This window comes from Tursiops truncatus, chromosome 13, assembly GCF_011762595.2.
Source record: "Tursiops truncatus isolate mTurTru1 chromosome 13, mTurTru1.mat.Y, whole genome shotgun sequence".
Lineage (NCBI taxonomy): Eukaryota > Metazoa > Chordata > Mammalia > Artiodactyla > Delphinidae > Tursiops > Tursiops truncatus.
Genome location: NC_047046.1, coordinates 87,553,391 through 87,580,784, shown reverse-complemented (window position 1 = coordinate 87,580,784; position 27,394 = coordinate 87,553,391). Strand labels below are relative to the sequence as shown.

At 40.4% G+C, this 27,394-nt stretch overlaps 1 protein-coding gene across 15 annotated transcripts in view; it reads right to left on the bottom strand.

Annotated features, from left to right (window-relative positions):
- The window catches only part of ATP9B (ATPase phospholipid transporting 9B (putative)), a 216,509-nt gene that overhangs the window by 165,202 nt on the left and 23,913 nt on the right, over positions 1-27,394 (bottom strand). For 13 of the 15 annotated variants that reach the window (XR_012325486.1, XR_012325487.1, XR_012325488.1 and 10 more), the window contains exons 4-5: positions 25,763-25,876; positions 14,507-14,615 (exon numbers count right to left, since the gene is read on the bottom strand). Coding sequence is in view for 10 of the 15 variants with exons in the window: in XM_033837856.2 (XP_033693747.1) it covers positions 14,507-14,615; positions 25,763-25,876 (223 nt within the window). In the remaining 5 variants the exon portion in view is untranslated. The remainder of the gene's footprint in view (positions 1-14,506; positions 14,616-25,762; positions 25,877-27,394) is intronic. The other 2 variants (XM_033837858.2, XM_033837866.2) reach the window with 1 other exon arrangement.

Genomic DNA, 27,394 nt, shown 5'->3' with positions numbered 1-27,394 from the left:
TCCCACTATTATGTTTTTTATAGCTAAGCATCAGGCAGTAAAGACATATTACTTATCTCATACTCCCTGAGTATTAACTCAGCAGAATTCCTGTCTTATCATTTAATTTTATTTTCTCTCCTACTCTCCAATCCACTTTTCCTTCCTTCTGCTTTTTTACATTTTAATAGACACATTTAAAAAAGAGAGAAAAAGAAATGGTTGCAGTCATAAGATGTAGTAAATAATTTTAAACTATTTTGAAACAAAGAAAACGCATCCTTTTTTGACTCCTTAATCAAGACCTTACATTTCTGAGAGATTTATTACCTTCTCTCATATGGTAATAGACACAATTTATATTTAATAGCCTTTAATTTTTAAGGCATTAATTGTGATCACTATTCATTTCTATGGAACTTACTAGCAATTACATGTTTAAGTAAAACAGTTTATGGTAAAACGCACTGTTGAAAGTTCTCAACTCTTACACAATATTACAACATGAACAAAATACGAGAAGGCTAAACACAGCACAGTGTCAAATCAGTATGATAATCTGCCTCACTTATCTGTTCAAAGTACACATGTCTAAATTTTGAAGAATTGGTCAAATTGTTCAACAGTTCTGAATTCTCTAATAATTCTGATCTTGTGTTCAAGGGACTGCCTGCACTTCCTTTACAGCCTTTGCCACATGAACTCACGGACTTCTTCTCTGTTCTCTTTCCCAAAGAACAGCGAAGGCATCGGACAGAAAAGATGGAGGAAAGCCACCCACTCCCCATGCACCTGTCCAGCACTGACAGCCCAGCATCATGACCTTCCGCAGCCTAATCTGCAGAGTCCACGCCTCCACTAACGGTTTGATTTCTGGCCACCCTTTGTGAGCTGAACGGATAGCTGATCCTAGCTAGCAACATACTAATATCAGAGTTGGAAGAGACTGGTAACAAGAGATATTCCTTAAGTTTTACAAGTCACAGCACATAGAAGACACACAACGGCCACCTGCTCTCACAAACCAATGGAACCATCAACAACACAAAGTGTTTATTGAATGAGCATTTAAAATTTAGTAACTTCAGAGCTCCATTTGATAGAAGCAAGTTCTAAATAGAGTAACAAAGATACTTCAATGTGTACACCAGTATTTAAACCTAATGACAGTTTTCCTTAAAAATATCCTACTCCATTTACTGTCAAGTACATACTCAGGAAGTCGTACCTTACCAGCCTTTTTCTTTTGATGAAACAGTGAATAGTGACTATTACCAAGTAAGGTAACAGCAGTCCTTTCCTCTCTCTAAACTACTGCAGGTAAATCCTTCCATTAAATCCTTCTTCTAGCAATAAACGTTCCCTGCCACTATGCCTCAACAGTATGATGGCTTATGTGTGCCTTATCACGAGAGGCAAGCATTTAGCTCACTTGCCCCGTGAACCAAGTTTTATTGGCTCCTCCGAAGAGAGATCAAAAATCACTCCAAGAACCACTCTTCTTCCTGCAGAGTGTCTAACCACGTGCCCTGTCTACCACTCTCATTGCCACTCATCAGCATCACCTGTAGAAACAAGACACAACTAAATGGTCGCCACTGTTATTATTTTCTGAATTCAGCATAATTCCTAACGAACTAGTTGAAAAATTAAGGATTATGTTCATCCTCACCCCAAACCCTCCATTACTGGACAATTACTTAGAAGATAATCAAATTTGCAGCATGTATACACATTCTTCACAGCTGATCTCAAATTAACTTTCTGGCTTTACCTACTATTTCCCTTTGCTCCTGCTCTATGTTAGTCTGGCACCTTATCCGACAACCGTGTAAGGCCCTTGCTTATTCTTACAGGTTCTCTGCACTTGCTGCTCCTTTTGACTGAAATCCCTCCCTCCCCAGACCTCCTTAATTGCACAGCAAATATAACCCCATGAAGCCTTCTGTAACCTGTATAAGCATCACCAGGATTTTATACACACTGCTACACAATGTGCTTAAAATGCTATAATGCTATAAATATTCAAACACCTGAGTGTCTACCAAATTTCAGATCCTGTGCACTTTTAGGACATTTAGTTTGTTCTTCGCAAATGCATATCCAAACTTAACCCATTTTAAAAGAACAGGAGTTGATAACCATTCTACCCCTAATCAGTTAAAATGGGTCAAATGCCGGAATGGATTAAAGAGAGCATAACCATAAACACCACATCTAACTAGACACAGACATTACCAAATAAGGATGAAAAGGTATTAATTACTTATTTCCCAACAAAACACACACAAGGAGATAAGGGTGACAAATAATTAAGCAACTTTTTTAAAAAGCACTTGATCGCATATAAGGAGCCCTCTAGAAGGTCACTTCGGATTAACACATATTGCTTCCTGGGCAGACCACCACCCGTGAAATTGGCAAGTTATTGGGCTTGTCTTCATTATTTGGGTGGGAATGGCATTCTCCCCCAACTCTCTCACCATTTGAAATGGGTGTGGAGGTAGGAGCCTAACTCCAGATTATGAAGCAAAGTGGGTAGTTGGGAAATAAGTTTTATACTATATTATATTATATCACATCGTATTATATTAAGAGAGAGACCTATACTCTGAAAAAAACCCAAAATATTGCTGAGAGAAATTTTAAAACACCTAAATAAAGGAAGAGATATACCTCATTCATGGATCAGAAGACTTAATACTATTAAAAAGTCAATTCTCCCCCAAATTTATCTATAGATTCAATGCAATCCCAATCAAAATCCCAGCAGGCTTTTTATTTTCTTTTTTTGTGGTACGCGGGCCTCTCACTGTTGTGGCCTCTCCCATTGCAGAGCACAGGCTCTGGACGCGCAAGCTCAGTGGCCATGGCTCACGGGCCCAGCCGCTCCGCGGCATGTGGGATCTTCCCGGACCGGGGCACGAACCCGTGTCCCCTGCGTTGGCAGGCGGACTCTCAACCACTGCGCCACCAGGGAAGCCCTCAGCAGGCTTTTTTTTTTAATAGAAATTAACAAACTGATTCTAAAAGTCACATGGAGGGACTTCCCTCGTGGCACAGTGGCTAAGAGTCTGCCTGCCCTGCCGGTGCAGGGGACACAGGTTCGAGCCCTGGTCCCGGAAGACCCTGCATGCTGCGGAGCAACTAAGCCCGTGCGCCACGACTACTGAGCCTGCGCTCTGGGGCCCGCGAGCCACAGCTACTGAGCCCATGTGCCACAACTACTGAAGCCCGCACGCCTAGAGCCCATGCTCCACAACAGGAGAGGCCACCGCAATGGAAAGCCTGCGCACCACAGTAAGGAGTAGCCGCCGCTCACCGCAACTAGAGAAAGCCCACATGTGGCAACAAAGACCCAACGTAGCCAAAAATAATAAATAAATAAATAAATAAATTTATAAAAGTCACATGGAAATACAAAGGATCTAGTCTAGCCAAAACAACTCTAAAAAGGAAAAACAAACTTGGAGGGCAAACGCTACTGCTTTCAAGAATTATTATGAAACAACAGTAATCAAAAGACCATTGTTTTAGCATAAAAGAGACAAATAGATCAACAGAGTGAAAAGAGAGTCTAGAAATAAACCCACACATGAAAGACAACTAATTGTTGACAGAAGTGTAAGCCAATGTGGTGGTAAAGGGATCACTTTTTCAAAAACTGGTGCTAGAAACAACAACACGCACACCTTGTACCAATACAAAACTTTACTCAAAAGACCTGTCATATAATGCAAATCCTAAAACTAAAAAACCTCTAGAAGAAGAAACATCAGAGAAATAAATGTAACAGAAAATCTTTGTGAACTTGAGTTTAGGCAAAGAGTTCTCAGATAGGACACCAAAAGCACAATCATAAAAGAAAAAACTGATACACTGGACTTCATCAACTAGAATATCAAAGGGGCAAGGAACAGCACAAAGGTGTAAGATCAATGAACTGGCGGTTGAAAAACAGCCGGAAGAAGGTGCAAGAGGGAATAAGCTACAAAGATAGGAAGGACGCTAATTCCAGGTCAAGTGGCCCCAAGATTACGGGAGAAAAATAGCAAACATTTAGGAGAGTTGCAGGGGAAGCAGGACCCTCACAGAAGAGCCACATTTTAATGAAAGCAAGAAGGCACATTCAGAGGAGTCTGATGATGGAAAGGTTCAGGTGATGAAGAAACCAGAATTCCAAAGGCACAGTGAAAAAAGGGCAATGCTAAGAATGAAGATGTACAGAATCTTGTGGTGATTAAAACGCAGAAGATGAAGAGTGATTTTAAAGTCTGAGACACGAACCAAGATGAAGGTCCCGTGAGGCTAGTCCTGGGGTACACAGGCCAAGACTGCGCTCAGGCTGAGAGGCCCGGGGAGCCCAGGACCCCATCTTGACCCCGGCTGAAGCTGGGCAGGGCACAGGCTTCCCCTTGACCTCGGCTGACGAAGTTGAGGGTGCCAGAGGAAGTCAGGATTAACTCAAGGGCACGTGGACACCCTTCCCCCGGTACAGGCCAGGGACATAAGTGGGAACAAAATGGGTAGCTTATATTCTAGCAATATTAAGTAAGGCAGAGTGAAATAAAATATAACAACAAATGGACTGTATAATTACAGCCTAGGAAATAAGAAAAATAAAAGAAATACTACAGCCTGGGGGTAAGAATTATAAAGCATCTTGCCAAAAGTAACCAATTTTTACTCTTAAACATTTACTAGCAATAACCAAGGTATCATTTAATAACATTCCTAAGCAACAACAAAAAAATTAAGATGCTCAAATTAAACACAATCAATTCTTTTTCCTCTACTATCAGTACAAAAAGAGCTGGAATAGCTTTGGGAGGAATACTGGAATAATGAAATACTACATTACCATAAGAAATATTTAAAGATAAAACACTGAATGTTATTCACCGGATAAACTATATTAGCTTCTCACTGGCTAAGGGAGTCCAAGCTATCTATGCAAGTTGCCAAGGGAGACTCCAGGGGCTGTCAGAGGAGGCTATCAGGCAGGCTTTACAGCCAGCCAGTGCACGTGCTTTTGCCTAAAGCTATATGCAGAACCTAACACTGAAATAAGTATCAACAGTAATTCACTGCATTCACCAGATAAAAGATTTTGCAGAAAATCACAACAGTTTGAAAATTTTAATAAGTATCTCAAACGTTAGATATTTTACCAACTAACAGATACAAATAGAAATTATATGGTATCAATAAAGAGAGGACACACTCCAAAGTGTTCATTAAGCCCTCTGCTGTTTGCATAAAAGAAATTTCTAACCTTTGTTTCCTATAGTTACATAGGCTTCTTAAATATCTATCAAAGGTGAAGATACAAAATATTGTTAATATGAATGGTTCGTAATTAACAAGTTCTAAGACTCTCAATCACTAAAATCAGAAACAGTACAAAAAAAGCAGTCTCCCTCTACCATGGACTCACCCCATGGACAAACCCCAAGTGTCCTACCTGAGTGTGTACGGTCATGTTACTATGGAGAGAGATGTGAGCAAACCCAGGTCAAGACAGTCCCTGGTCTCTCTTTTCCTCTAACGTTTACATAACCCACATGACAGTGGTTTACTTCTCAATCCACCTAAGTGTGGAGACTTGGAGACAGTGAAGAAATCCACAGATGGAGGTGGCAAGACAGCTGTGAGGCTGCTGGAGGGCCAGGGGCCACTGGCCTAAGTCACGAGCAGACAGAAAGTTCCCCAGGACTCTTATATTTAGAGCGTTTCATGCTTCTCAGAGAACACAAGAAAAAAATGAAAATAACTGGTGGAGGGAGGGGAGGAGGGAGGAACGGAGAGGTTTCCCAAGATACCAGAATGTACTGTAAAGGAACATTTAAAACTGGTATGAGACTGGCATGGAAATTTGGATGAATCAGTGGAAGAGCACAGAAACTAGAGGAAAGGACCAAAACAAATCTAACATATTTCTCAAAGATCTGAGAGAAGTTAGTAACTTGAATAACTGGTTTTAAAGTAACTAACTGACCATTTGAGAAAAAAAAAGTCAGATCCCTTCTCCATACAATACATACTTTTACACGTAAAACTGCAAATGGGGTAAAAATTCAAGTACAGGGCTTCCCTGGTGGCGCAGTGGTGGAGAGTCCACCTGCCGATGAAGGGGACACGGGTTCGTGCCCCGGTCCGGGAAGATCCCACATGCCGCGGAGTGGCTGGGCCCGTGAGCCATGGCCACTGAGCCTGCGTGTCCGGAGCCTGTGCTCCACAACGGGAGAGGCCGCAACAGTGAGAGGCCCATATACCGCAAAAAATAATAATAATAATAAATAAATAAATAAATTCAAGTACAAAAAATGAAAACACAGAAATACTGTAAGGAAATTAAAATAGTCACTTAGGGGCTTCCCTGGTGGTGCAGTGGTTGAGAATCCGCCTGCCAATGCAGGGGACACGGGTTCAATCCCTGGTCCGGGAAGATCCCACATGCCACAGAGCAACTAAGCCCATGCGCCACAACTAGTGACCCTGTGCCCCAGAGCCCACGAGCCACAACTACTGAGCCCACGTGCCGCAACTACTGAAGCCCGTGCGCCTAGAACCCGAGCTCCACAATGAGAGAAGCCACCGCAATGAGAAGCCCACGCACTGTAACGAAGAGTAGCCCCCGCTCGCCACAACTAGAGAAAGTCTGCGCACAGCAACGAAGACCCAACACAGCCATAACTAAATAAATAAAATAAATATTTTTTTAATTAAAAGAAATAAAATAGTCACTTATAATATATTGGTATTGAATGGACTTCCTATGATGGAGGTAAAAACCACAAAAGAAAAGGATCAGAAGATATGCCTACATGAAAAATATAAATTTATCTACATCTTAAAAAAAATGAAAAAATTAATCAAACAAGATAAAAGTATTTCCCACATGTGATAAATTTATCTTAGTAGGGAAATTATAAGATAAAGATGAACATAGGAACAACGGCGGAATAAACTTCCATAAAGGATAAGAAACAAACAGTGAAGTGCTAAAAGATAAATAGCAAGAAAACACAATGAGAGCATTTTTCACCAAACTGGAAATTTAAAAAAACGTGTGGCTGGGAGTTCAGTCATTAAAGGTAACCAGCAATCATTAAAGGTAACTACTGATGCCAGTCACTAGAGGGAAGCAGAAGATGCTACCAGCATCCAGACATATACGAAACGCCCGTCTGTGTGAGAAGGTACCCTGTGCAAGCAAGTATTTTTTAAAGTTATGTTTCATGGGTTCCAGGCCCTAATCTCCAAACAATGCAATAAAAAATGTTAAATGCTTAATATCATGAAGAAATGAATTCATACAGGTCCTCCTAGGGTGACCTAAGAAAAAATACCAGTTATGCAGATAATGAGTATGTACATCCACTCTTGCCTATCTATCCAGTCCTGAGGATACGTGTCCACCATGATACAGCCACAGAGAACCAAACAAATGAGGGAGTGTATGTAAAGTGTTTGTGCCTGACATATAGTAATGGATTGATAAATGTTACTTAGAGTAAAAATGCAATAGTGTATGCTGAATATTCTGGAATGAGCATTGGAAGAGGGTATTTTAAAATGCTGCTCAGATCACAGACAAGAAAGATGACTTAGTGAAAGCGACATATTGCATAGACAATATGTAAAAGGCACTAACGAGGGATTTTAAAATCTCTTGATTTTCAAGGAATGATGATTACTGACAAATGGAGTCAATTTCACTAAAAGATGACAAAATTTCATTCGACATTCCATAAAAATCTTTTTAACGTAAAAAAAACAGAGTAAGAATGTTAACAAGTGTGGGACAACACAGTGTTGATAATATGAATCAAAGATGCTAAAATACACAGGAATAAAGAATTTCTATACTCTGCACAGATAAGCTTCCTTTTTGGCAAGGAAACTGGACCACAAGAGACATGTAAATGCAAATGTTCTCTCTCACATTCTCTCAAACACACACACACACACACACACGAATACGCAAACACAAGTACTTTACATAAGGCTCAAGTCACAGACATTTTTCTCTCTCTCCTATGTTTGAATACTTGAAAACATGTTAAACGACAAAACGCCAGAACTAGTAAAAGAAATAACTAAAGGACTTCCCTGGTGGTGCACTGGTTAAGAATCCGCCTGCCAATGCAGGGAACACAGGTTCGATCCCTGGTCCAGGAAGATCCCACATGCCGCGGAGCAAATAAGCCCGTGCACCACAACTACTGAGCCTGCGCTCTAGAGCCCACGAGCCACTACTGAAGCCTGCGAGCCTAGAGCCCGTGCTCCACAACAAGAGAAGCCACCGCAATGAGAAGTCCCCGCTCGCCCACCGCAACTAGAGAAAGCCCGCGTGCAGCAATGAAGACCCAATGCAGCCAAAAATAAATAAATAAAAATAAATAAATTTATTAAAAAAGAAATAACTAAGATATACTGGAAAACAATCATCACGAGCTGTATGAAGCACCCAGCAGCACAAAATTAATTCAAGTTTCATTTCTAAATATCAAGTTCCATGTTAGCTTTAGGTTTAAATTTGGGAAATACACTAATAGTGGTTGACATAACTTAGCCCTGCTGAGATCCGGCGGCTGATGAAAACACAAATAAACGAAGACTTCTGAATTGATCCTATCTGCTAGAATACTGACTGCATGAGCTCTTTAAAAAGCTTAGTTCAGGACTTATCCATATTTGAATCTCATCAAGTTATCACGGTACCCAACACATAGTGGGTACTTAGTAAATATCTGTGGAAATGAATTGTGAACTAGCCATCTGGATGATTACAAACAAGGTACACAATCTATACATGACTCCCTAGCAACAAGGGAAAAAAACAGCATTGTTTCCAAGAAGCCAAAAGTAGAATGGCCACACAATTCCAACTCTTCGCAAAAGCTGCCCAGAAGTAGGAAAATCTACGTTATTTTCTCTTCCTTGCCTCTGCCTCTGGTGCTGTTCACTAGGAGACAATGAATAGCAGAAGTAGTCATAAAGAGAAAGGAAGGAAGCTAGCAGCAACAGGTATGGAAAATTCCCATGCAAGAAAAGCAGCTTATCAGGCAATGAAATAAAGGGCAAACTAAAAATCATTCGGTGCTCACTAAGGTCATATGCCAGAGTTAAAATATTCTCTGCTTCCAAACACAGCACCTTCAAGTCGTTAGCATATTTAACAGTGGAAGTGGCTTTCCTTTTCAAAAGAAAAAAATAAAAACACAGAACATTTTCTCAATGTATTTCTACAAGAATGTGCTTCAGAACTCTAAATATAAAAAGTTCACATGCTGTAAAATGATACAACAAACTACAATAAATCACAGAAAGAAATCAATGCCATTCCAAAAATAAATTTTAAACTATACTCAATAATAAGCATACACATGCACTTTCTATATACTAAGTTTTACTTATCGGTCATTTACATCAGAATAACCAGCCACAAAGCAATGTGCCACAGCTGAAAGAACACTGAATTTGAGGTCAGAGGGTCCAGGTTCAAATACGAACTCTGCCAAGAAGGATGGCAACTTTGGGCAAATTATTCAGCATGAGTTGCAGGCTTCTCATTGTCACTGGAGACCACACCAGCCACCCCTGGGCGGTGGTTATGTGAATGAGCACAGGGAAAGTGCTCTGACACACACGGAAGTCCAAAAGAGCAGCTGTCGCTACCGACATCTATCTACATGGGAAATGTCCATTTCTCAGATCACAGGCAATGAGGACCGATTTTTTTAAAAAACGTGAATTTTCACTTGCATTTGAAATGAAACCACTGAAATTGTTTTTAGAGTATTTTGAATTCAAATATTACAGAATTGTAAAAGACATACACCAGTCTGTCTTCCTCATCATTTTATACTATTTTAGGTGAAAATGACATAAAGTCAGCCACTTTAAGGTAAATGATTCGCGGCACTTAGTACATTCACAGTATTGTGCAACCAACTCTATCAAGTTCCAAAACGCGTTCATCACCACAAAAGAACCTCATACCCATTAAGCAGCTGCCGTTCCCTACTCCCCCAGGCCACGGCAACCACAATCTGCGTTCTTCATCTATTAACTTACCTCTTCTGCATATTTCAAAAGAATGACATCATACAATATATGACCTTCAGTGTCTGGCTTCTCTTACAAAGCATAGTATTTTCAGGGTTCATTCACATTCTATCATGTATCAGCATTTCAGTAATTGTTACAGCTAAATAATATCCCAATATCCCAATGTATGAAGAGACCATAATTTGTTTATCCATCCACCCACTGATGGACATCTGGACCGTCATCACCACCTTTTGGCAATTGTATACAGTGCAGTGATAACATGGGTATATGTGTATTTGTGTTTGAGTCCCTATTTTTAATTCTAAATTTATCTGGGAATATCTTAATTTCGCCTTCATTTTTGAGTGACAGTTTTACTAGCATAGAATTTTCTGTTGATGGTTTCTCCTTTCCCAATTTTAAAAACATCACCCCACTTCCCCCTGGCCTCTAAGGTTTCTGATGAGAAGTCTGCAGATGGCTCCTCACCTCACCGGGGACCCCCTGCATGTGCTAAGCCGCCTCTCTTGCCGTTTGCAGGGTGTGCTCTTGGTCCTGGGGTTTCAACTGTCTGATGGTAATGTGTCTTAGTGTGGATCTCTGCATTTATCCTTCTGGGGTTCAGTGCACTTCCTGAATGTGTAGATTTGCGTCTTTTCTCAAATTCGGGGAGTTAATGGCCATTATCCTTTCAAGTATTCTCTCTGTGCTCTCTCTCTCCTCTCCTTCTGAGATGCCCATCACGTGTACCTTGGTACACCTGATGCTATCCCACAAGTCTCCTAGGAGCTGTTTATTTTTCTTCATTCTACTTCTTGCTCCTCAGACTGGATAATTTCAAGTGATCTAGGTTCAAGTTCACTGATTCTTTCTTCTGCCAGCTCAAATCTGCTACTGAAACTCTCTAGTGAGTTTCTCTCTTCATCTATTGTACTTTTCAGCACCAGAATTTCTTGCTTCTTTTTTTAAAACTTACATACCTTTACTGATATTCTCCATTTGTTAACATCTCATTCTGGTATCTTTTAGCAATTTGTCCATTGTTTGCCTTAGTTTCCTGAGCATATCTGAGGCGGATGACGTCGTGTTTGTCTAGTAAGTTCAATGTCTGGGCTTCCTCAGAGAAAGGTTTTGTTAATTTCTTCTGTGAATGGGCTACACTTTCTTTGCGCGCTTTGTAATTGTCTGTGGGAAACTAGACATTTTGAGTATTATAATCTGGTAGCCCAGGAAATGAGCCCCCCTCTGGATTTGTCTTGCTGCTTGGTATACGCTACAGCCATGTATATTTAGTGACTTTTCTAAACTATTTTTGTGAAGCGTGTATTCTTTGTCACATACGGTGACAAAGAGGGGGGAGGGAAGGAGGGAGGGAAGACGACAGAAAGGAAGAACAGCCTCTTCCGCCTTTGCAGACCGTGGCTCTGTGCTGGGCACCCTGTCGCTTAGTCCGGCTGTTTACAGCTCTGCCTCAGCCTTCACTTCCGCCTGTCCTGAGCCTAGAAACTGGTCAGAAGCAAAAGACCTCCTCAGGCCTTTTCTGAGCTTGCATCCAGCTCTGGCCTTGAATGTAGCTTTCAAAATTCCCCGAGCAAACAGGGGCACTTTGGATTCTCTCGCATCTTTTCCTGCCTGGAAGTGACACTCTCGTGTGTGAACCCCAACTAATCTTTGCCCGGCGACTCCGGCTGTACCCGAGTCTGACACAAGGAGAAACGCCTGCAGCTTTTCAGCCTTCCTGCCCTGAACTCCAAGTTAGGTGAAAGACAGGCGAGTGAACTGGGTCAGTCCTTCAAGTAGCCCCCAGACAGGTTAGACAGACAGACACAAAGCTTTGCAAGCTCGTCCTGCTCTGTGCCCTCCAGGGCCGGGTCCAGAGCCCAGACTGGGAACATGGCTGCTGCTTGTCTTCCCGGCGGCTGCCATGACATGGAGTGGGTGGAGCAAAGGCAGGTGAAAATATTAAAAGGCTTTCCTAAGATTTTTAGGAGGCCTTTTCCTGGATGCAACAATCACCTGGATGCTGTAAAGTTTGACTGTTTCCAGAGTTTTGACGAAGTTAGCTCTGCCACGTTCTGCTTGATTTGTGGAGCTGCGTACTCTGTCATTTTTGCTGACATCACCGCACCGTTTATTTGTGAATGATACAATTAGTGCCCAGAAACAAATCTCTGCTCAGCCCAAATTCCACAATACAAAACAATTTAAAACATAAGCCAGGACCTATACTGTATTCCAAAATAGACAAACCAAAGTTACACCTAATTTACCTGGCCATTCTGAGGACTCTTTTCCCCAAAGCTAAAGCTTACCTTATTTTCTACAACACACCTTTCCTCTACCATGCCAATACTTTGTGCATTAAAGCTTTTTAATAATTAATTTTTCAATTCAATTGAGAAAGAAGAGTCTTTTCAACAAATGATACTGGGGCAACTTGGTGTTCACAAGCAAAAGGATGAGAAGCCACATCACATACAAAATACAAAATGAAAATGGGTCACAGACCTGAATGTAAGAGCTAAAACTATAAAACCCCTAGAAGAAAATACAGAAGTAAATCGTTGTAACTTTGGGTTGGCAAACTGTTCCTTAGATACAACCCCAAAACATAAGCGACAAAAAGAAAAAAACAGATGAACTCGGACTCATGAAAATTAAAAACTTTTGTGTATCAGGGGACACCATCAAGAAAGAAAAAATACAACCCATAGAATGAGACAATACAGTTCCAAATCACATGTATCTAACATGGGACTTAAATCCAGAATATAGAAAGAACTCCTACAGCTCAACAATTAAAACAGATAACTCAGTTTAAAAGCAGGCAAAGAATGTGAATAAACATTTCTCCAGAGAAGATATACTAATGGCCAGAAAGCACATGAAAAGACATTTAACATCATTAGTCATTAGGGAAATGCAAACCAAAGCCACAGTGAGATACCACTTCACACCCACTAGGGTGGCTACAAGTGTTGTTGAAGATGTGGAGAAACTGGAACCCTCTCACATTGCTGGTGGAAACGTAAAACGGTGCAGCCAATTACGAAAATAGTTTGGCAATTCCTCAAAAACATGGAATTACCGTGCAGTCCAGTAATTTCACGCCTAGGTATATATACAAAAGAAATAAAAACAATGTTCACACAAAACTTGTACACAAATGTTCACAGCAGCATCATTTATAATGGCCTAAAAGTGGAAACAACCCAAATGTCCATCCATATGATATATCATACAGTAGAATATCGCCTGGCAACAAGACGCTAAGTACTGGTATGTGCTGCAACATGAATGCACCTTTAAAACATGATGCCAAGTGTCAGGAAACAGTGACAACAGGCCACACACTCCCTGACTCCATTTATATGAAATGTTTAGAACAGGCAAATCCATAGAGATAGAAAGTAGATCAGTAGTTGCCTGGGGCTGGAGTGGGATAGGGAAGCGGCAAGAATGGGAAATGCCTGCTAATAGATATTCTAATAGAGCTTCTTTCTAGAATGTTAAAAACGTTCTGAAATTAGATGGTGGTGACGGTTTCATAACTCTGTGACTATACCCAAAACTATTGAACTGTATATTTTAAATGGATGAATTTTATGTTATGTGAAAAATACTCCAATAAAGCATAAAAACACTTTTTGGACAATTAAAAAATAATAATAATTCATTGTACAAATGTCCATGTATAAACAGAAGACATAAACTCCACTCTAAACTTCTCCATTTTTAAACAGGCTCTGAGTCATTATGAATATCCATTTAGTTTTTCACTGTCACTTTCTACTGTCATCACGCTTACCTGTAATACCTTCACCCACTCTCTCCCTAATACATTGCTTCTTTTCTACAATGGACTGAAAAACCAAATAAACAACTCTCAAGAACATAAACTGGGCGAGGGTTAAAGCCTTAAATGAACGTTGCAGGGGGATCGGCGCACATCAGTTACCACTTTGGACCATGACATTTGTTTCAGCTGCTCAAAGCCCTCTTCCTTAAGTATAGTTCAAGGCCAAGATACCAGATGTCTGACCTTAATGACTGTGTTTAAAATATAAAGCAAAGAGAGACCTTAGAGGAAGTGATAACTACCCTTCACAGACAATGCGTACACACCAGTTGAGCTTCACGTGTCTCTAGGACACGTGCATTATATACAAACTGTAACAGCGCACTCTAAAACTATTAATATTTATGTATATGTATGTGTGCATGCATGTATTTAAGGGTTTGTGTATATATTAATATTCATAAACACATACATCCAAGCATCTAGAGAATGAATAAAAAGCTACCCTGAAATTATATGCATTATAGTATTATAAGAAAATTAGACGACACACAATCGCATAATACTATTTTCAGTAACTAAATTAAGACGTTTTCTTACATTTATGTTAATTCTAAAATGATGATTATATTAAACAATGATAAACTGAATTAAAAGTATCTTGCTCACCTCTTACTGTAAGCTTGCTGTATAGTTGTGAATTCACTTCCTTGTCTCGCTGAAAACGCCGAAATTCATCAATTGCTTCCCTCATGATAGTAACAGCCAAGACAAACCCCTTTAAACAAAATAAAGTATTTGAGAAAACTGGACTTCAACAAAAAGGGAAAATTCTTTTACTGTTTAGCTTTACTTTTTTTCGTTCAATTTATATTAGTTGTAAAATATACAATAAATGAAAAAAAAAGACAAAAAATAACAAACACTACAAAAGGAACATAGTAATGCATCGTGAAAGATTTACAATTACTATACCCCAGAAAACTTAAAAAATTCACACCTTAATATATACTTCAAGCTAAACATCAGAAAATATTTAATAACCCAAAGAAAAAGAAATTAATCTTCAATAAACCCATGAATTATATTTAGAACACTCAGGCATTCAAATATCACATTAACAAAGACTGACATAAAAATCTTACAATACGTGCACTTAAATCTTTCTGATAGAATAAAAGCATTTAGGAACACAAAACAATTCCCATATATGACACTTACACATCAACTCCCTTACAGCATGCATTACCATGCAAATGCATTGGAGAGCACAGGTATGGCCATAGTGCTCTTTTTCTCTCATTTTGTTAAGCAAAAACCTGAACAGATGAGTTTGATGCTATCGAAATAAAACTTCTGTATGCTTGTAATCGATTGTGAAATCCGTTACTAACACATGGCTAACGTCCATCTTTTTTAAAGGCTACATATGTATTTTCTGACACACAATACAAGAATATTCTTCAAGTCAAGTTCCCTATGATTAAAGAGAGACCTCTTCAGTAGGCTTCATTTTAATGACAAACATGCTCCAGCGTACCATGTAAATTACACAACACTGGATGAACTTCCACTGAAAGTACAATAATCTCTTATTCCAGGTTTATTGTTTTTGGTTTTTTTGAATTAAAAGAACACCTTTGTTTATTGACACGGAAATTTAAATTTTATATAATTTTTATATGTCATAGCATATTATTCTGCTTTTGATGCTTTTCAAACATTGAACGTTTAAAAACCACTCTTAGCTTTCAGGCTGTACAAAACAGAGGGAGGTCCAGATTTGGCCCATGGTTTGCCATCCCTGCTTTTATTTATTTATTTTTAATTTAATTAACTAATTTATTTACTTATGGCTGCGTTGGGTCTTCGTTGCTGCGCGGGCTTTCTCTAGTTGCAGCGAGCAGGGGCTACTCTTCATTGTGATGCGCAGGCTTCTCATTGCAGTGGCCTCTCTTGTTGCAGAGCATGGGCTCTAGGTGTGCGGGCTTCAGTAGTTGTGGCATGCGGGCTCAGCAGTTGTGGCTCGTGGGCTCTAGAGTGCAGGCTCAGTAGTTGTGGTGCACGGGCTTAGTTGCTCCATGGCATGTGGCATCTTCCCGGACAAGGGCTCGAACCCGTGTCCCCTGCATTGGCAGGCGGATTCTTAACCGCTGCGCCACCAGGGAAGTCCACCATCCCGCTTTTATTGTTTTATATATTTTTAATTAATTTTTATTGGAATACAGTTGATTTATAATGTCGTATTAGTTTCTACCGTACAGCAAAGTGAATCAGCTCTACATAGGTTTTTTTCTGTCTAACCAATAGGCTAAAGTAAGTAGGCCTCTGGAGAATGTTTCTTGTGTTCAGAAGTGCAGTCCCCTTTAAGCAGTTGTGCCTGAAGGCTGGTGTGAGGCTCCAGGCTCAGTGCACACGGCCCAGTTCTCCACTCACTCAGTAGCCTTCAGTCTTGACGTTCATGGTACAGGCACCACCAGTAAGCAGCATCACTACTGCTCTCTGACTCTCAGTGTCATCACAGATCACCACCCGCTGACTGTGCTTCCCAGCACGCCTGAGGCCTAGACCACTCTCAGCGGTGATGTGGGAGCCTGGCCCAGGCCCCCTTGGTTCTCACGGCCACCATCACTACTGGGCCAGCCTCCCGCCCTCCAGCCTCACTCCCCTCAAAGTCATCCCTCCACACAGTTCCCAAAGTATCTTCTGCAATATAAATTTGACAAATATGTGGCAAAATCCTTCTCCAGGGATGGGCCCCAGCAATTCACTGCCTGAAACCTCAACAGTCCCCGCTGTTTACGCTCCTTCGCTAAAGCACAGCCTTAAGGACAGACCTCTAGCCTCGTGGCCCACTCAGTGCCGCCTTTATCCTCCAACGCCAGGACACTATCAGCAGTCTCCTGCAACAGCATGACGCCTCCCATCCGGTCTTTGCCAGTGTCTTTCCAGTGGCTGCTAAAAGCACTATTTTAAGAAGTATTCCAAAGCTACTCTTGGAATCATAAAGAGAAGCCGTGAACAGCAGTTGCTGGTGGGCCCCACCCACAGAGAGGAAGGCAGGCACGGCACGTGCCAGGGATTGGCCATCACCGCCTGAGGACAGCTGACGATGGGCAGGGCGACCCTCACGTAGCAGGACCTTTAACACACATTTTTCTTTTAGTAACAGTTTTGTTGAGAGTAATTCACACACCTTAAAATGCTTTTAAAGCACGCACGTCACTTGTCTAGTTTATTTACAGAGCTGTGCCTCTATCACCACCATCTAGAGCATATTATTTATTTATTTAATCACCCCCAAAAGAAACCCCAAGAGCAACCAGCCCCCATTCCCCCTCCGGTCCCCGCGCTGGAAACCACTAATCTACCTTCCGTCTCTGTGGATTTGCCTATTACGGGTGATTCGGTAACCTCGACGTTTAGCTTCCTGACAACAGCCAAACTGTTTTCTAAAGCGATGACACCAATTTTCATGTGTTTATTGCCCATGTGTATATCTTCTTTGGAGAAATGTTAATTCAGATCCTACACCCACTTTATAACTGGGTCAACTTATCTTTTAGTTGTTAAGCTGGAAGAGCCCTTTACATCATTCTGCATACAAGTGCTTGTCAAATATGTGACCTACAAATACGATGTTACAAACACTTTCTCCCACTCTGGGTTATCGTTGTACTTTCTTGATGCTGTCCTCTGATGCACAAAAGTTTTTAGTTTTGAAGAAGTCCAACTTACTCAAGTTTTTTCTCTTGTCACTTGGGCTCTTAGTGTCCAAGATCACAAAGATTTACTTCCATGCTTTCTTCTAGGAGTCCTACAGTTTCAGCTTCATTTAGGTCTATGATCCATTTTAAGTGACGGTTTGTGTATGCTATGGTAGGGGTCCAACTTCATTCCCTCCCACATGCTGTCCAAACGTCCCAGCACCATCTGTTGGAGACTACTCTTCCTCCATTGAACCGTCTTGGTACCTTGTTGAAAATCCATTTGTCATAAATGTTTATTGTATCCTCTGATCTACATACCTATCCTTCTGCCAGTACCACATTCTCTTGATTACTACAGCTCTGTAAGAAGTTTCAAAATGGGGAAGTATGAGTCCTACGACTTTGATCTACTTTTCTAGGTTGTTTTGGCTACCCTGGGACCCTTCCGTTGTTGCATGAATTTTAGCATCAGCTTGTCAATGCCTGCAAAAGAAGCCAAATGGGATTTTGATTCGGGTTGCGCTGAATCTGTAGATCAGTTTGGAGAGTCCTGTCATTGTAATACTAAGTCTTTCAATTCTTGAACATGAGACGACTTTCCATTTACTTATATCTTAATTTTTTTCAAAAATGTTTTATAGTTTTTGATATGCACTTTAGCTAAATCTATTCCTTTTTTTCCTTTTTGATGCTGTTATAAACAGAATTGTTATCCTAATTCCATTTTCAGATGATCATTGCTAGTGTGTAGAAATACAAATGATTTTTGTATATTTATCTTGTACCCTACAGCTCACTAACTTGTCCCAATATTTTTGTGTGTGCATGGATTCCTTAGATTTTCCTATATACAAGATCATGCCATCTGCGAATAGAGACAGATAGCTTTTCTTCTTTTCTATCTAGATGCCTCCTATTTCTTTTTCTTGCCTAACTGCACTATTCATTTTACCTTCAATAAAATGTTGAATGGAAACAGTGGGAGTAGCCATCTTTGTCTTGCTGCTGACCTTAGGGGGAAGCATCCAGTCTTTTACCATTAAAAGTATGTTAGCTGTGCAAAGTACAAAATTTTAAGAACAAGAGAGATTTCTACATTATGACCAAGAATCTCCATACTAGAGGGAAGTATGTGCTCTAGGGACAAATGGCCAGCCTCTCCAAAGCTGGTGACTTGTCATGACAAAGCAGTGATGAAATAAAGTGGTCGTCAAAGAAACTATTAGTTGGGGGCAGAGAAGTACTCTTATCTTGAATGCAAATTCATCATTTTATTAGAGCTAGGGTTAGCAAAGGTAAGACAAAAATAAAATAAAATAAAAGCATCAAATATCAAAAACATTAGCTTTAAGAAATTTAGTATTATCAAAAGCCTTAAAATTTATACACATATTAACCAAGCAGCTTCACTTCTAGAAACTTAGCCTAAAGAAAAAAATAAAATAAAACCAAGGATCCCAGCACTGAATATGAAAAAAATGGAAACCTGAAAGTCCAAATAAGAAATTTATGATACTCTATATGATGAAATATTTTATTTCCCTAATTCAAAGATGCTGTTGATTTTAAGATACATCATTATTGGGACTTCCCTGGTGGCACAGTGGTTAAGAATCTCACTGCTAATGCAGGGGACACAGGTTCAAGCCCTGGTCCAGGAAGATCCCACATGCCATGGAGCGACTAAGTCCATGTGCCACAAGTACTGAGCTCGCGTGCCACAACTACTGAAGCCCCCGTGCCTAGAGCCTGTGCTCCGCAACAAGAGAAGCCACTGCAAGGAGAAGCCCGCGCGCCGCAACAAAGACTAGACCCTGCTCACCACAAGTACAGAAAGCCCGTGCGCGGTAACAAAGACCCAACACAGCCAAAAATAAATAAATAAATAGATAGATAGATTTATTTTGAAAAAAAAGATACATCATTATTAATTTAGTAACAGTCCTGGTGGGAAGACAATATCACTTTAAATACATAAACCGTTTATAAGTCACAATTTCAGTAACATGAAAAATATGCATCTATGAATCCAAAAAATACAGTTCTATGCAGCCACTCTCGTGTAGGAGAATATTTACGGTTACAGACTCATGTGACGGTGTGGAAGTAATTCCTTAAAACTCTACCTGTGACTGACTCACCTTGAGAGACAAGAGGAGAGTGAGTGTCAGGAATGCTTCATTTATACAATGAAGACAGTATTTTTAAAGAAGTGCTTTCTATCAGACAGGCATATCAGAATCACTCAGACAACCGTTTGCAACACAGATGTGCTCAGGCCCTACCTGAAATATGTACCTTTACCTCTAATCTCCAGGGAACTGACCCCCTCCCCCACCCCGACATGCAAACGGTATTTAAACTCTCCAGATGAATCTAATTTTTACCCTTTAAACCTACAGCTTAAAGACAGCAAAATTTACCTCTGAATCTATTAAGTTTATAAACCACAACAGCTGTGCTAGTTCCCAGTGCCCCTAAGAACCCCAGGAGTGAGCGCAAGCTGCCCCTTCTGATGTGATATCATCAGAGAAGACGCGCCAAAGAGGGGCAGGTCCCAACTTCTAAAGACGAGTTCAACACCCCTAAGAGGAAGCAGAGTCCCGGTCACAGGCAAGGACTACTGACAGCTCTAAGCTGCTCCAGGCCTCATTCCAAGTCTAAGGTTCCTCTGGATACATAATAGACGGGTAGGGCCAGAAACAGCCAAGAGGGGTCCCTCCCACACCGTCACGCCCACCTCTAGCACATATATTCTGAGAAGACGCCCAGTGACCAGCCTAGGAACATAAAACAGATCAAAGGAAAGGCAAGCTGATGCCACCATCTCCTTCTTGACCACTGGAGTTACAACCAATGGGCCTCTACCTTTCAAGTTTACATCTTCTGAGGTTAAGACCTCAGAAGAGGTCTGGGCTCATAACAGATGGGTGGTTTAGGGAAGATGTGGATACACAAGTCTCCTGCAGGAGCAGCTGGGCCTGCCCATGACCTCAGCACCAACCAGGTCAGAGATGTCGGCTACAGCACTGCTACCCAGAAAAACCAAAACTGCACACAAGAGGGTCACAGTGACATGCTGTCCCCCAGAATCAACAGCACTGGTGCATCAGCACTGATGACAAGAATATCTCGCATGGCCTGTCCACAGCCCGTGATGAAATCTTACATCACAAAGTGGGATTCTTTTCTATTTCTCCATATAACCCAGGAACCATATGGAGTGAGTGTCAAAACAATATATAATTTAGCAAAGAGAAAAAAGATTTTATTATGTTACCACATCAGTTTACCTTTGAGGGATTATTATATGCCAGACACTCCTACATATTTTAAATGAATTACCTTTTAAATGTCACAAAAACCTTAGAAGACGTGTACTTTTAGCTCTAACTTACAAATAAGGAAACTGAAATACAAAAAGAAAAAGTAACTCAGTCAGGGTCACAAAGTTCATGTAAACAGTGGTTGTCTCTGGATGGCAGGATTCCAAATGATTGATTTTGTTTTCTCCTTTTCATACTTTGCCCACACCTCCAATTCACAGAGACACTCACAAGAAAGGGTGGATAGAAGGAAGGATTTTAAAATCAGACTGAAAATCAGAGTCCCCCACAGGACTGATTTCCAACCTACACAGCCTGTCTGGTTTCCAGTTATGTACTAACAGAGCACCAGGAAGATATTTTATATGGAAGATGTACAGATTAAAAATCCATATTTTCTTTTTCTAAAAACCTTTTGTATGGATAGATCTACTCCACCTTATTAATTTTGATAGAAGCATTACAACCCATTTTGTTACTCTGATTACAGCAGCTTTGCCTTGAAGAAGTGTTCTGAAATCTGAACAGTATGAAGGGTAATATTCATTCTAATACAATGTAATGAAATCACTTATTTTCAGTTTACTCTTCCTATTATATAACAAAATATAACAGAAATTAGTTCAGACCTGAAGCCAGTAAACAACACTGCCAGGAGTAATTGAAATAGAAAGATTATTAATTAAGCTATCACTGTTTTCAGAAACATCCTAATTTTAGATAGAGAGCAGAGGGATTAAGTTTGCATTAACTTGTTTTCTTTAAAATGAGTGGACATCAGACATAAGACTTCATAATCACCAGCTTTAAGATTTTTTATGCTTCACTGGCAGGTTTTTGGCTAGGAGAAAACTGCAAATGCTAACTGATTCCTCTTTTGGGCAACTTATAGAACCTTAGAGTGCAAGCAGAGAAAAGATGTCAAAAGCTTCAATGTGTATATGAAGATCCCTGCTCTTCTAGGCCCTGGGATGGGACAGGGTAAGATACACAGGCGTAGAAAGAACAAGGGCTTAGGAAGAAATCAAGAATACTTCCCTTGGTAAAGAAAAAAAAAAAAAAAATACACATGTATATTTTAGATTTAGTTTAAAGGTTCTTTAACTTTGCCCAGATTAATAAAAAAGATCTTCTACAGATAGTATCTAAATTTTCAAAAATTTAAAAGGTGTTGTGAGGTGAGTTTGGATCAAAGAACCAATATACCCTAAGTCAGCTTCGTGGATTCAAAAGTGAGCCCAATGCGCACATCAACTTTGTGAGATTCTTGCCAAGTCAAAGGTTAAAATGCAGATAAAAAGTGCAAGCAAAGATACTAACAAACCTTCATTATGTGTTTTCTGAGAAGAGGCGTCACCTGTGGCTGCTGCCAAACCCAGGAGCAGAGGGAAGGGTGGGAACCCAGGTCTGAGGGTGTGGCGGCCAGCAGAGCGGAGCAGGGGAGCGCCCGCCCGCGTGTCGAGGCCCCGCCCGAATCGAAGAAGGGGAGGGGCTTTTCTCTGCTCTCTGGAGCACGAACACATAATCACAGCAGAATAATGGTCCCCTTATGTGGATACTGAGGTTCGTACTGAGGTATTTATCTAAATATAATAAAGTTTATTTCTCATGTCAAAAAAAAATGATAAAGTACTTCAAAAAACCTGAGAATTCAAGTTAAAGGACCTAAAATCCAATCTAGAACTGGAAATGAGCTCTCGTTAGAGAACAGAGAAACTAGAGAGGCCCATGTATGCTGTGCACTCAGTCCAAGCCTGGCCAACAAGGTCAATCTGTGAACAGATAACACTGAATTCTTCGAAAAGAATCCATCAAAATAGAACATTTTCTTTGGTTAAAAGCTAGTTAAATCAGAGTTAAAAAGGCCAGAGACAAAAGCAAGATACAAATGAATATATTTTACTTCAGATTTTTAAGAAGAATTTGTGTTCTCAGATACTCATTGTTTGAGTTAAAATTAATTTAACCCAAGGTAGAAAATACTATTTAAATGGTAAATACTGCTAGGAATAGAAAATAGGGGCTAGAAATAAACACATGAAAACCATAAATAAGTTTGTGTTTTCAGCATTAGCAAGTATATTTTCTATGTTCTAAAATTTCTGTAATGCTAGACTGCTTTATTAGAAAATGGACAAAATAAACAGCACTTTTAAGGAGGGCACATACAGCCTACAGAATTTCTGGCACAAGTGTGTAAGGAATAACACACAATTCGACTGATCGTGCAGCAGTCTGTAACTGAGAACAATTAGAAACAACCTAAAAGTCTCCTTTCCCAAGAGGATGGACAAATCAATTGTGATACATTCACACAATGGAATATTTTAGAGAAGTGAAAAACGAAGGAACTAGATATGTGTGTCCACATGGGTCAATTTTATAAATCAATGTAAAGTCAAAAAAGCATGTTACAAAAGGATGCTTAGAGCAAGACAAATGGTACACAGAATTTTTAAAGCATGCCACAACAGTGCATCTTGTTTTAAAAATACAAACATAAGTAGCAAAATTATTAAGAGATACACAGCAATTTAATCTCAAATTCAGAATAGAGGTTACCTCCAATGAGAAGAAAAGTGAGAGAAAAGAAAGAAGGAAAAGTCACCTATGTTCCCTCTCCATGGCTGTGTGGCTTGAAAATCAACTTTTAAAACTGTGGTGTAAGCTTCAGTGTTCTCCCTCGTGTGACATATGCAACACACAGACACACGCCCCTATCCTATTCAGGATGAAATCTGAGCGCCCACCACCCCTCCGGGCCCCCTTCCCACCAGAGTTGCAGGTCCACACACTCCAGGGCGTCCAGACCTTGTGCAACTACTGTGCCCTCTGCCTGCAACACCTGCTCTGCACACGGCCCACTCACTCCCTCCTATCATCCAGATGTCGTCAAATGCCACCCCAACAAAGGCGACTTCCTTAGCCACCCTATTAAAATAACCCGGTCATTCTCTACCCCCATATCCTGCTTTACATTTTCGGCTTCACGGCTTCATGGCAGGCTTCCTGGCATGACGGATCATTTAAATTGTCTTTCTCCCCCAGAATATAAGCTCTATTAGGACAGGGTTTGTCTTATTCACAATTGAATCAACACTGCTTTCACTAGTGCTGGACACAAACGAACTCAGTGGGGGCTGATCAAAGAATTGTGTATTTCATTCCATACATATTTTAACCCATTTTTCCCCATTTTTCTAATATGTACACCTTCAGTGTTATTAAATACTTTTTCTAAACATCATTTTCAAAGGTACACAGTAGCACAGTATTCCAACAATGCATGGCATAAAGCACAGTTAAACAATCCAGTTAGACATTTGACTTTTCAAATAATTTTGTCATCAAGAATAATAGGGCTTCCCTGGTGGCACACTGGTTAAGAATCCGCCTGCCAATGCAGGGGACATGGGTCCGAGACCTGGTCGGAGAAGATCCCACGTGCCGCGGAGCAATTAAGCCCCTGCGCCGCAACTACTGAGTCTGCGCTCTAGAGCCCGCGAGCCGCAACTACTGAGCCCACACGCCTAAAGCCTGTGCTCTTCAACAAGAGAAGCCACCACAATGAGAAGCCCGCGCACCTGCAAGGAAGAGTGGCCCCAGCTCGCCATAACTAGAGAAAGCCCGCGCGCAGCAACGAAGACCCAACTCAGCCATAAATAAATAAATAAATAAACAAATAAATAAATATTTTTTAAAAAGAATAATAATAGACATTAGTAAAGACATTCTTTAGCCTCTATGACTGATCATTATTGCTTTAAGATAAATTCCTCAAATAGAAACGCTGAATCCATTTATAAGGCATTTTATATATATTTCCAAACTATCCTCCAAAAAAAGGCTGTATAGATTTATGTTTACACAACAGTGGATGAGAATCACAGCTTCACATCATCAGCACCAATGTCTCTGTTGATCTGGCAAATACAACAAGTGGAAAAGGTATCCATTTATTCAGTAATTTTGTATCTAGATTACACATAAGTTGCTTTCATTGCTCAGACCCACGCCACCCTAAAGTCTACGTGAACAGGAACCGGAGAGGGACTTAAACTTACCCCCGCTTCCAGCCCTCCTGCTGCACCTGAAAGCACAGCCTCAGAGGCAGCAGGGCTGCACGAAGCAGAACAGATCAACTGGAGAGCACAGGGCTCCGATCTCCAGTTCTGAGGGCGGGAAACCTGAGCACTGCCCTGCTCCCTCGCTACAGGAATCATCTCACTCGCCATGTTTTCTTGCCCAGATCACACTGGTGATCTGCCCAGGAGGGAGCACACCAAAGGGAGCAGTACCCGCTTCTAGGTGAAAAGAAGGAAGGAGACATACCTCTTACCTCTGTAAACTGAAAAGCAATGAAAACTATCTGCAAACAGTATAAAACTATCAAGATAGCATGTTTGAGATGGAAATATTCAATGACAAACATCATTTGCCTTCCCAAAAATGTCACGCCCCAAGCTGTCAACCAGCGGCTGTCAGACTTCACTGACATGCTTCAGAACTGTCGCCATCAGGCAGAGGGAAAAGCTCCCCACCCGTCAGGATGTCAGAGGCGCTGGGCAGACTCGCACAGGCCCGCCCCATCTCTCCCAAGAGCTCCTCCAGTACGGGGCAGCGGGGCTGGGGACACACAGCTGCCACCCTAGGGCCCGACAGAATGCCCAGCCCCACCAGCAAAGGTGCTCTGTAGCTTCTCCAGCCAACCTAGCGCCGCACGCTGCCCTCACACTCCTGTGAAACCTTGTAACAAAAGTTCAGTGACACACAGCAACATATCACATTTTAAAAATACGATTGATTTATCTTTTAACCATCTCCACTCTTAAAGCTATATTTTAAATACTTAATAATTTCACTTAATTTCAAAAATCTTTTCTTTTTACCAGAGGAGCCCAGTAGGTGTAGAGATAGCCTATTTTCAATGCTGGCACAAACTGTGAGCAGGATACTACCAGAAAATAGAGATTCAAGAAAAACTTGAATTGTTCATATAAAACCTAAAAAGAAAAAGAAAACATTAACATAATCTCTTCAAGGAAAATCTTTCATATCTTAATTAAATAACTAAAATCAACATAATATCTAACTGTATTTCCATCAAACAGTGAAAACATGCCCTGAGTCACAATACATTAATTTTGACAATGGCTTTCCAATAACTAAATCACAAAAAAGAGCTAAGGTTACCCCAAATTATATTTAAAATAAACTGAAAAAAAAGACAATTAGAACTTTCAACTATGTTAAGTGTCCTCTAAAAGTTTCTTATTTTCTTGCATGCAATTTTCCAGGTTCCCACACTCATCTTCTATAAATCTTTACACGCACACCAAATGAGACAGCAAAACCTTCCCAATGTTAGTAAGTCAGTTAATATAGATATACAAATGTATCTCTTCATATCAACTCAGAAAATCTTATGGAAAAGTGGTGCTAACCTTGTATTTATGAAATGGTAAACAATAAAACATGACAGCCACGCTTTCTGAATGTGGACATCTAGGTAGTTTTACAAAGATCGAGGGAACAAGCAAACCATGTACAGGTATGACTTCACACACACAAAAACCTACTTTAATCTCCTGTATTTACTTCCCTCAAAGTATAAGAAATGATAAAATATAAAAATACGTAAATTGCAGACCAATTTTCAGGAAGACAGCTACCTGCATATTCTTTATATGATAGCTGATATACGGTAGCTGACCTTCAACACTACGATTACAATGAAACTTACAGACTTGCAAACTGCAAATCAAAATCTCCTGGGATGCCATTTTCTAATACAACGTGGAAGGCACAGAAATTTTCACAAGGGCAGAGCAATGCGTTAAGTACTTACTGTTGACCTAAAGAGTCTGGAACCACAGTTTTTATATAATGAAGTTATACACATCATCACACAGTTATGTGTATGACTAAAAACATCAGTTACATCAATGACACATTTATATTCATAATCATGTTCAACTGCGGTCTAAAAATGTTTTGAATCATTTCATAAATTAATCTTAGTAGGAGAGAAAACTCTTTTTCCTCAGTGATTTCTTTCAAGTCTCAGCTAGCATAGATTATATCTAGGAGCAATTCAGAAATTGCCGTTCGTGCTAAAAATGGCATAGCATTCCTGCTGTGCAATTAGCAAATGTTTCTGAAATACTACGTTTTAGATGAAAAGACTAATTTAAGAGACAATCTAAGAAAAAAGTCATTCCCACGGTAACAGCTGTACAGGCACATCAACAGGTCTCTTCTGGACAGCCGTCCTGGTAGCCAAGTGAACTCACTCGGATCAAAACTAAGCTGCCCGATCCACCTTAAACCACTGCAATCAAGACGTGATTGTCTGCTGAGTGAACTTCTGGAGGGCTTTAGGAAAATGTACAACACTTAGCCAACGTGGGAGTATTTAATAATTTAAACCTAAGGAGAAAACAGTAGCTTCATTCAATAAAGATGAGAATATTTATCTGCCTGAAAGCGAGTTTACACTTTATTGTCCTAACAAAAGATCA